The sequence below is a fragment of the Cenococcum geophilum genome (assembly GCF_001692895.1).
Source record: "Cenococcum geophilum 1.58 unplaced genomic scaffold K441scaffold_21, whole genome shotgun sequence".
NCBI lineage: Eukaryota > Fungi > Ascomycota > Dothideomycetes > Gloniales > Gloniaceae > Cenococcum > Cenococcum geophilum.
This window is the reverse complement of record NW_027137579.1, coordinates 2,106,381-2,117,661: the sequence shown is the minus strand read 5'-3', so window position 1 is coordinate 2,117,661 and position 11,281 is coordinate 2,106,381. Positions and strand designations below refer to the sequence as shown.

The window sequence follows — 11,281 nt, the reverse complement described above, 5'->3', positions numbered from 1 at the left end:
CCGCCGCTGATCAAAAGATTCGGGCAGTAAAGTTACTGCCAAGAGTTACTGCCCGGATCCTGTCCGTATGTTAAGCACGGGGACTGCAAAAAAGCGGGTCTTCGGCATGCATAAACCCAACTCCACTGACGAAAGCTTAGAACTATAAGAATAACAACAATCGGGACCTAATGAAGCCGCGGATCTGCCATGGCGATATCCGAACTATAAATGTAGGGGGGGAGTAATATAATTTTCTCATTGGTACTATAGATGTTGGTCTAAAGTTCATTTACATGTTACAAATGTTGCGTGTGCACGTGTGGGAAACGTACTAGAGGAAAAATTTAATCTATATTATCTAAATATCCTCTCTGATACAAATAAAAATACAAATGCATGAATTAACCTAATGCATCATGACGCCTGTACCTCCCCCAACCGATTTTTCCTCGAGCTGGACCTCCTCATATCCCCCTCGGCTTATCACATAAATCTCCTCAGGGTCCGCCTTGTGTATTAACACCGGCTTCCTGAGCCCTTTCCTATGGAATAAATGGCGGCGGATGAACCATGATAGCTGTGATAAACCGTATGCGATGTGCTCACGCGTCGGGATGCGGAAGACTTCATCGAGTTGCTCAAGAGTTAAGTCTTTTGTTTCAGGGACAAAGCTACGGACAAGGTAAGTTAGCATGGAGAAGACCTGCAGAGTTTAAGGAGTTGTAAGGAACTGGAAAGGACGTGCAAAGATATGTAGAGCAGCGTTTGGGGGAAAACTAACAGCAAGATCATCCACCAGCCAATAACACACCAACAAGCGTACCAGCCAAATGCCCCGCTTGCGGTAAAAGCAGAAAGAAATTTTGGCCAGGTGATTGAGATGAAGAAGTTGAAGAACCAGTTTATTGAGGTAACGATGCCCATTCCTAATTATGGCGCATGAGCAGAGCAATCCTAATGTGGCTATTGTGTTCAGACTTACCAAAATCACGATTGTATAACGGCATTGATTCTGCGGAGTAGACCTGCGCATGGCGTGTTAGCCGGTTGTGGTGATCCGCACTATTTGCTAGGAACTTACAAAAGGCACCGGTCCCTCTCCCGGAGAGTACGCTACCCCAAATAAGTACATCCCTATAATTACTAAAACAGTCTGAGCGGTCGAACGGGCTCTGAGGAGGAAGGCAATGCACATAAAGAGTTGGAAGAGGGCCATGAATGGAAACGTAAAGAGGAGCAAATTACGCCTTCCAAACGAGTCGATGGTCCAGACCGCTGGAAATGCGAAGAAGAAATTGATGATCCCAAAGCCCATCGAGATCTACAATACTTAGTATGAGATGATCCAAGATTGAGTCGTGTCTCTTACTAGGAGAGCCCTTCTGTGTGAAAACGAGGCTTCTGTGACGAGAATAGAACTAGAATAATATGCTGTGACGTTTACACCGCAGAACTAGACAAGATATTAGTGAATGTTCACAAAAGCAGTATTTCAAAATGAGATATTATAGAAAATGAATGATAAAACATGGTGGCTTGCCTGCTGTAGGAACATAGTTATAACACTAGCTGTTAAGGCGCGTCTATTTCTACCCAGTGTGAAAAGCTCGGTAAAGGGTCTTTGCTGTTGCATAATTTCTTCCTCGCCTAGATGTAGATATATAAATCCCTGATTCTCACATTTGCAGAACGGTTCTGAATACCTTTCAAAAGATGATTGATCAAGAAAAGATCTCTGGCTGCTTGTAGTTTGGTGTGTCGTAACTTGGAATCACAGTTAGCTAACTTTCTCCCATTGCAAGACAAAGTACTCTCTTGGCTTATCGCATACTTTGCAAAGGGAAAGAAACGCCTCCTCATATTTAGCTTTATTTCCCTTCCTTGCTTTGAGGAGCAGCCACCGAGGAGATTCAGGTAGAGTGTAGACGTAAGCGACGACTACGAGAGGTAGTATCATCTATGGATGTAATCAGTGACATAGAGGTAATTGTCACAAGAGTTGTTTTCACTTACTGGACTTGCGAGCATCAAACGCCAATTCAAACTACATTTAGAGCTAAGAAGTCTTGCTCTACTATAGTTTGGTTTAGTTGGATCAGTAACGCATATGGAGGAATCATTGCCGTTTCCAACTCCAGCCAGAACAACCCCGGCTATGTAACCACACATAATACCTGTTTGAATGTGAGGATGTTTCAATATTGCTCAGTATCGAATGAGTCTGCTTACCAAAAGCGGTCCACATTTGCCACATCATGACCAATGCGCCACGAATATTAGCAGGAGCCGCCTCTGCGGCGTAGACAGGAATGGTTGCACTATGATATAATCATTAGCCATAGGCCACTAAAGCCGAGGGTTTGTTTTATACATACCTTTTGGGCCCAATCCCAAGTCCAAGGAGCAGTCGCGCAACAAATAGATGCTAGGGTTTCCTTAGTACCCGTCTATTAAGGAATAGGAAATACTAAAAGCATGTAGCTAGGGAAGGTTTTATACCTGCCACGACTGTGGGAACGCCTGCCCAAGACAAGTTACAGAGCTTATCAGACATGTTAAAAAGATGACTCCTCTCCGACCCAATATCTTATTCATGGGATAGTTCAACCTTGAAATGGGAGTTAGTATTATTTCGGTCGAGTCTGCGTGGTTATGCCTGTCTCTTACCAGCACGATAGAGCACAGCAAAGGTATGGAGCACTGTTAACAAGTCCTATGAGCCCATCTTTACCTCTAATACCAAGAGCATCTGGATAGAAAACCTGAGCTGTGTCGAGGCAATTAGTAACAGAATTGAGTCAAATGAATACTTCTACCACGCACCTCCATTAACTGCTGTCTCATCCATTCCTTGGACCGCTGCACCTAGAGAACAGCATCCAACCAAAGCATACAATCTCCATGGTTGCTTGAATTTGTCGATTCTCCTTGTGCTGTATTCCAAGTCTAGATATTGACGTTCCACTGGTTTGAGAGACAGGCCATCATCTCGAACTCTATCGGAAGGAAATGCAGCCTTAGACTGAGCTAGAAATGCGCCTCGACGAAAGTAATCAGCATAATCGTCCAGTCCTGACTCCAAAAGGAAAGTTTCTATGCTCTCTGTCATTTGCTTGTGAGTCCAGCCGGAGAAGGGCTGAGCTAGCTTCCGATCGGGGCGCCCTGGAGAGGGGCCACGACGGCCCACCTCTTCTGGATCTGAAATTCGGAGAGCCATGGTGGTTCGGAGACTTCAGAAAATAGGATAGTAGGGCACATGAGCATTCTTAACAAAGGCCGCGTAAGGATGAGTAGGTGGGTCAAAATGCAGGGCAAAGGCACGAAGACTCTCGACTGGATGGACTTGGACTCCGGTGACATACACCACTCATTGTAAGGCGTGTTGATCGTGCCGATCAAACTGCGCGGAATTATACCTAAAATGGTTGTGCCCGGTACAAGTACGGGGCAGACGCCCTTCCTGCTAGTATGCTAGCGGAATAATACAGCTGAACCATTTTGCAAGGGCTCGCTTATTTTGAAAATATACTAGCAGGGAGGGCGTCAGGCAGGGGCAAATAAGTCGTGGCACACTTTTTTTGGCCTATACGAAGAACAACTAAGATTTAACAACTACACTTTAAATAAAATCTTCTAAAAATTCATATATAAAGCCCATTAATAACTTTATACCTAGCATAAATTTTTTTAAATTCTTTCTCTTACCAGCTTTGTAGAATTTTACTTTAAAGAAGCTGCTTAGTAAGAAAGTGTGCCACGACTTATTTACCCATGCCTGGCGTCTGCCCCGTTCATGGTACCCCCATGAAATTATGCCGTTTGATCGCCAAATGGCGCTTACAACAAGATGTAAAGAGGCGGTGAACAGTCTAGGCAGCAAGGCGCAGTTAATCCTCCACTTCCCTATTTTGCATCAGGTGTGTAAGATCACTATGTCGCGCATACGCAGCCTCGCACCTGTGACTGACTTTTCCGCTCTGCTCTAGCCCCGTAATTTCTTGGGGGGAAAGCTGTCTCAGCGCCATCCAGGGCGAACACGAATTGTCCCGTCGCGTGTGGCGCGCGAGTCCTGAGGAGGCCTAGGGGCTTAATTTGCTAATGTAGGGCCGTGCGGGGGAGCTGACAAGATAGTGAGGCGGGCAGGCAGAGGTACATCATCTTGCGCAAGCCCCATTTCGTATGTCAGCAGTTGCTCTGACGCTTTTTTGCGCTCTCACCATAATATCGTCGAACATACTCGACCGAACAACTTTGGCTGATGTCAAACTCCAAGCGTCGTCGGATTAAGCTCGAAATCCGGGGAAGAAATGGATCGCGAAGACATCGAAGAGCTTCTAGCCCATTGGATACCAAAAGCTCCACTCCCCCCGTTCATCGATGACACCGTGTTCCTTGAAATTGCAAACCTTCTCAGGCAGCACCCCGATGCATTCATTCAGCGATGGAGCGCCAACCCGCGAACTTATACCCTCCTGCGCATGCTCGGTTATGATGAGCATAGTACTGTCTTCGCCGTATTCGACCGTGAGCAAATTGGCGACGTGCTGCTTCCCCTCGCAGCATCGTATATCTCATCACTCGAACCCAGCGGGTTATCAATACCTGACTTCCGTAAAATGCAGCCCCATGTGCTCTCTGAACCGCAGTCGATGAACGAGGCCAATTTTCTCTCACATGTTCACTCACACAGGTACATAATCGGCGGGAGAGCACATTTCGAGGAACTAGAGCAACTTGGAGCTGGTGGGTCTGCGCAAGTGGGAAGGGTTCGGCATAGGCTATCTGGGAAATGCTTTGCTTGCAAGCGCATAGTGCGGGGCAAAACTCTCAAGGAGCAGAAGAAACAGCTGGTTGAGTTTGAGCAAGAACTATCTGTAATACAGCGAGTGCGCCATAAACACCTCGTTGCTTACGTTGGTAGCTACTCCGATTTCGAATCATTTTCTCTCATCTTGAGCCCAGTGGCCGATCAGGTATTGAAAACTCTGCTCTCGGATCATGATAAGCATGATCCGCTCTCCTCTCAAGACATCTTCTGTCTCCATAATGCTTTTGGTTGCCTTGCTACTGCTCTTTCTTACCTTCACGACCAGCGAGTGCGCCACAAAGACATTAAACCCGGGAATATTCTACTTAGTGGAGGAAGGATTATTCTCTGTGACTTTGGTATCTCGCGAGACTGGTCAAATGATGATCATAGCACAACTGAAGGCGAAGTCTACAGGTATACTCGGAGGTATTGCGCTCCTGAGGTGATCGGCCAAGGTAGCAGAAACAAATCTTCGGATATCTGGTCACTAGGTTGCGTCTTCCTGGAAATGATCACTGTCGTTAAAGGCTTTTCACTCGATGAAATGAATGACTTTCTACTGGAGAAAAGTGAAGGTCTCAGCGCCCATGGGCTGTGGTCAGCTCCAAAAGCTATCAAGATTTGGCTTGATAGGATTCGCAACCAGTCTGCCGACGATAAACCCTTAGACTGGATTACCGCGATGGTACGTGTTCACATAATCCTATCATCGTTTCTACTTTCAGATACTAACATATATCTAGATCTCTGAAGATTCGAACAAGCGACCCACCGCCGAAGAGATCATGGAGATGATTGAAAAAGATTACCGTGGGAATTCGACTTCGGTTGCTTTCATCGGTAATTGCTGTACAAGGTTTGATAGTGTAGTCTCTAGCAATCCAGCGGATAGTCCTACTTTACATCTAGAACCTATACCTGGTCTGGGAATTTCCAACGTTTCTCCAAATGAAAGCTACCTGAAAGTTACCAAAAGACCAAGCCCGGGCACGGTTGATGGAACACAATTCTTTCATAATCAATCAGTGTCCCCAACAGGCATCCAAGAACACACCCATGACGATAGCGGAGTTGATACAATCACTATACCGCATACTCCCAATTACCTCAACCCTGAGTCGTCTTCCGGGCACATCTCCAGTATCTCCCGCCAAAGCTCAAGAACATCCCAAAGTCAGTCTATTCCACAACCAAGGCAATCAGTTGTGTCGTTTGAGCCAGCTCCAGTTCCTCCTCCCGCATCCTTTGAGCTATACTGCCTTTGCGGCGCACAAGCCAAGGAGCGTCATATATTTAACGCTGAAATTATCTCACTGTCTGCCAACATAAATGTTCCCACTGCCCAAACACACGAGCAGTGTATGATTCCAGAACTCCGAGTGCAGGTCTATGAAAGCATGCCCGAGGATTCAATGGAGGGTGCCAGTCAACCTTCTATAGCAGACGTGCCGATCCCAAAAATATGGTGGATAACACGACGCCTAGTAGTTAGCTATCGGACAGAAAACCCCACCCGGCGACATTGCAGCTCTTTTTGTGAGGCCTCCATATGTCTAGTTAGGCATCTACTAATACAATTTACTCGTAGGGCTGCCACTTGCAGACCTCCAGTTTGAAACGAAACCTGACGAAGTCACCCTCATTTGGTCTGATTGCAATCAAATGACCCAAAAAACTTCAGGTAAGGCAGTTTCAATTTCCCCTAGATTCAAAGTCTCCTATCTCTTCTAGCTGACATGTTTGCTTCTCAATGTTTCTCAATGAACGATGATCCGCTAATGTTACCGCAGGGAATTACGGCCAATATTGCGATTGGGTAAGCAATGATCAAATCTTCACCTTCCCTGAAAATTCTAACGACGCCAGATCTACGATCCCTCAAAGCCAAACAATCGAGTCACTCTACAGTTCACTAGTCCTGCTGGTATAATGATTTTCTATCGACATATCATGACATATTTTGCTAATTGCTCTTAGACGCGTCATCATTTGTGAACTGTGTTCGATTCCCTTACGAGGATGGCATAAGAATTCGCAACTCACTACGAGTCCAGATTTCAGAAACAGAAGAAGCTCAACTGTATGACGTTGGCAGAAAAGCTGCTGTCGGCAAGATCCTTGACTACAGGGTCATGGTTGTAACCTACTACTCATCTACCGACTCATTTTCGTCCAAGCTTTATATTCGTTGGCCTGATCTCGATTTGGATATGCGAATATATGACGCCGAAACGGATCCTCGTTCTACAACACCCTCATTGCGTATGGCTGTCAAGCTCGACAATATAGCGACACCGACCTATCACTCTGACGTCCGTGGGCAACCGGCCGTTGATTATGCAAAGATCGCAAGATTTGAGACCGCTCTTCAACTCAGATCATCCGCTGCATTAACATTCACTGTCGGGCGGAGGCATTCCTTGTTGAGGCCGCCTGAAGGTTAATATACCCAAGGTTATCGTCGTTGCCTAAGTTAACTAATTCTTATCTAGGAGTTGTGGCACTGCTAGCTGGGCTGACAGGTTGGACCTTAAGCTTTTTTGCGATTGTATCCAAAATCAAATCTAGGAACCGGCGGCTTGGATCCAAAAAATACGGCCCAGCAGACATCATGCTTTGGGAGAAGGACCTAGAAAGTGGTCAAAACAGGAGAAGGGTGGCTCAATTGACCTTTCNAAGTCATGGGGATACTGAGAAGCATTGGACAAGCGGCACTGGTATGTTCAACCACCTAGATTTTGCTCATAGAAAGAGTCTGAACGATAACAGTGAATCCCTCGAGCACTCTCTCGACATTCTCGAATGCGGACGCTACAATTTCTATTTCTCAGAAGACCCGAGGCACTTTGCTCGATGTAGTAAAGATGACAGCCACAGTTCCAGAAGACCCAGGACATGAACCAAGAGCCACACGACATCGTCCGACCCAAAATGAGGAACAATCGGAAATTACCCTTACCTTTGAAGATGGAAGATGTATGTCGACGTGAACATTATGCTCTTATATGTTGTGCTAATTCTTCATAGATCGCCTTGAGTTTTATAATCTTATTGAAAATTTCAAAAACGCCACGGCTAGACATTCATCAACGGTGATGCGGAGGTCCACATCATCGGGACAATACGAACCTCCTCGCCGGGTAAACAGCTACGCCTCCACTGAAGTTTCACCACCAATGCGGACGGGGAGTTCAGTTTTCCAGAGAAGTCCATTGACTTAGGATTTATGCATGATATTCTTGATACCCATCCGTTCTTTTGTTCTTCAATAGCGTTGTGATGATAGAGGTTAGATAAACGCAACGAGAAGAGATCCCCTATACCTTATCGAAATACTAATAGTCGTATCTTTGTCTCCTGCGCCTTGTTCGACATTTCATATCACTCAAATCTACTAATTGCTCCAATGACGCAACAGATGCGTCCGGATTGAAAGAGAGTCTTACGGAGAGCCACGTTCGTTCATTCTCTGTTCGCGCTCCATAGCAAATACATCCAACTAGGGTACTCCACCTTAGCTCCAACCCAGGTCTCGCTGGGTTCAGTTCATCGTCCTGTATCCCTTAACTCGTCAGGACTGCATTGAGTAAGGTCCGTGCACGAACATTACGCGTTGTTCGGCGCGGGGCCTTGATCTAATTGATCCAGTTGGCTAGCCCTTATCGATAAACCGTACGACCCATTTTGACGGGTAAGGGATAGACATGGCTCTTTTTCTCTCAATAGCACTGCGGCAAATCAGTGTCATATTTCGAAGGAGTACACATGGCCTGAGGGGTAACTGGCTCGCTAGCCAGCGTTTCCTATGCTGTTGGCTCTTTTCTAAAAGCCATATAGAGAAACATTATGTTAGCTCGCTGGACTGCGAACAATCTACCACACAGGGTCAGAGACGATTCAACATCAAAGTTTTGAGGGATGAATCCCGTGGTACTACTTTATCAAACAGGCTGCAAGGGCCTGCTTTTGAAATTGGTGGGTTGTGAGGATGAAACCAAGCTCCAATTAAAGAATAATTAAACAATTTACTGTCTTTTCGCTATTAGTTCAAATATTTCGATGTTTACAAGCTTCTTGCCATCTATCTGATCATCTGATATCTGCAAGACAAACCATCGCAACTTTTATAAATTGGTTTAGAGGCTTTAGAGTTATGAGAAACATTCAAAAAATAAAACCTTGCGTGTGGCATTGTGTGTGACATTGCGAAGGAGCTACATCCACACGGTTTCAAAGCAAGCCCAAAAAGGTATCACCTCGTAGCTCATATCCTACTGAAGAATCCCACGACAAACACCACCAAGCTGAGAGAAGGTTGATCAGTCCCGGAGAAATCTGAAAAGAAGCATCTTCTTGACACGACAACAAGCTCTTCCATTCACGCACCTGTGCTCTGCGAAACCATTCCCTAAACCTTCGATAAACATGAAGCAGCTTTCGGACTGATCACGGGACCCAGACCCATTGCATCGCTCGATGCACGTCGCCACGGTCACAGTGCCCTAGGCCTGCAAGATTTCCCCTGAGCAGCAACAGCATCTCGCGCACAGCTGTCAATCCCGCATGCTAATCGCAATTACCAGCAGCGATCCAATCCTCTGCAGCAGCATGCCTTTCAGCTCCGCCATCGTTCTCGGTATTTTATTTTTCTTGCCTTCCTACCCCTCGCTGCGCATCACAACCCAGCGGCTCGGAACACGATCCGCGAAACTGCCTTTTGCTTTTTTTTTCGCCACACGGCAAGCCACGCCTACCGCTCGTCGGCGTTTTCCACGCCTCCCTGCCTTTTCTCCGGCACTCTGCAGTGCTCGGTGGCACGTAATCGGCTTGCGAGCAGCACGGCCAATGACGGCATACAGAAATCATTATGAGGCGCCTTGTTCGAGGCATGCAGGGAAAACCTGCTCTTTTTGATTGTGGCCTGTTTTATTTTTCCGGGGGGAAGGAAGGAAGGGGGGGCAAGGTGCAAGGTGCAAGGTGCGAGGTGCGCAGGGCTTCTGCCCTTCCTAGAGGGGCCGCGAGCGCCGTTATTGGACCCTGGACAGCTGCAGCTGGATATGCAGATCTCAACATGCAGATGCGGGTTCGTGTTCGGGTGGGATGCAGATCTGGCGCTAGGGAAATTTTGCCCGGCTGAGATTGGGAGAGGGGGAACCTTAGATCCAGTGACGTCAGGGCCGAGTGCAAGATTGACGTCGGCCATGTCCGATAGATGCTGCTGCGTCTAAGTTTTCTAAGGTACGGCTGTGCGAGCTTTCACCACCATTATCAGTGGCGCGCCCTGAACTTGACTTCATTTTGCGAGTGTGGCGGGAGAGTCCGAGGCGATGCGTCAGGTCAATGGCCAGATGATTGGTCACCGCCTTTAGCTCGTCATGCAAGCTGCAATCGTGAACCTCAACCCTTGACAACTTCTCCACGGAAGTAGAACTTCCTCCTAACTTCTAAATTTACTGCATTTGCGTTCTACTCCAGTCGTTTGGAAAAAGACAATTCGCTCTGCATGCGCGTCCATTTTCGAGTCAACTCGACAGCGTCGGTTTTGGTGCAATCGGCCTGCAGAACCACTCACGTTGTAGTAACCACCCCCCTAGTCTATTTATTCCCAATGTCAGCAGCGAAGTTTCGTGTCTAAGAGCATACTATCTACGGCCAACACATTCGCGAGTATCCTAACGCGACCCGTCTCCACCGGGAAGCCCGACATCAGCAATGCATTCCCCACGAACTGGTACCCCACGATGAAGAAGCGGTGACCATTATCGTGGGCCATGCGAATGGATTGCTCTAGGGGACGTACGAACCGCTTTGGGATGGCTTGATGGAAACTGCGCAGAAAAGCAATAGCACTGGCGGCAGAGAGTAGAAGATAAGGAGCTAGGTTGCGGACATGGCGCATCAGGGCGCCAGCGGAGTGGCGAATGAGCACCTGCTTGGGGATGACCGTGAGTATAGTTCAAGTAGCCTGTCTATAGAGTTAATCCTACGATACGATTCGGCGTGGTTGGTGGCGTCCAACTAGACATCGGATCCCCCCCTCTGCTATGCTGAGGCTCCACGGGGAGTGAAGCTGCTCGAACTGGCTGCGATTAGCGTCATGCTTCGACCACTCTCGCGGCCTTTTACACATGGTAAACCACTTTCGCCATCAGATGCCTAGGCCAATCATCGGCGTGACACATAGGATGGGCTTTGCTCAATTGTGTGTTGATCCTTTTCTTTGCTCACGTCCCATTTTCTCCTCATTCCGATGGCCTCCCGTCCCTTTCGGCGGTCTCGTATGCTGCTCGTGGAGCTACGCTCAATCAAAACACGCTCCTCAGCCGCTTCCAGAGCATAGAGCCGCGCTGCAATTATCTTGAGTTCTGCCAGCCCACTTTCCCACCTCAAGAGAAAGCCTAGAGCCATAGGAACTTCAGTCCCGCTGGCTCCAGCTCCTCAAGCACCATCACCACCACCGCTCACACCACTCTCTCCTCCACCCCCGCC

General features: G+C 47.4%; 3 protein-coding genes across 3 annotated transcripts; 2 read left to right on the top strand and 1 right to left on the bottom strand.

Moving 5' to 3' along the window:
- Nucleotides 1-289: 289 nt before the first annotated feature.
- K441DRAFT_660017 (hexose transport-related protein) lies at nt 290-3,311 on the bottom strand. Its single transcript, XM_067648627.1, has 14 exons — nt 2,806-3,311; nt 2,650-2,749; nt 2,482-2,590; nt 2,358-2,407; nt 2,212-2,300; nt 1,996-2,156; nt 1,814-1,939; nt 1,686-1,746; nt 1,523-1,629; nt 1,352-1,435; nt 1,064-1,303; nt 965-1,007; nt 764-908; nt 290-653 (listed from the first exon to the last, which is right to left on the bottom strand). The coding sequence occupies exons 1-14, from the start codon at nt 3,197-3,199 to the stop codon at nt 389-391; spliced, it is 1,974 nt and encodes a 657-aa protein (XP_067504117.1). The 5' UTR covers nt 3,200-3,311; the 3' UTR covers nt 290-388.
- A 533-nt stretch (nt 3,312-3,844) lies between these two features.
- K441DRAFT_114587 (kinase-like protein) lies at nt 3,845-7,320 on the top strand. The gene is made up of 7 exons (XM_067639983.1): nt 3,845-3,899; nt 3,969-5,477; nt 5,536-6,328; nt 6,381-6,473; nt 6,583-6,608; nt 6,659-6,716; nt 6,770-7,320. The coding sequence occupies exons 2-7, from the start codon at nt 4,290-4,292 to the stop codon at nt 7,234-7,236; spliced, it is 2,625 nt and encodes an 874-aa protein (XP_067504116.1). The 5' UTR covers nt 3,845-3,899; nt 3,969-4,289; the 3' UTR covers nt 7,237-7,320.
- Nucleotides 7,321-10,673: 3,353 nt separating this feature from the next.
- On the top strand, nt 10,674-10,995 carry K441DRAFT_519356 (uncharacterized protein; the record flags this gene model as incomplete). Its single annotated transcript, XM_067642133.1, has 2 exons — nt 10,674-10,737; nt 10,886-10,995. Coding segments are annotated over 2 exons (174 nt in total), but the record flags the coding sequence as incomplete, so codon positions are not given.
- Nucleotides 10,996-11,281: the final 286 nt, after the last annotated feature.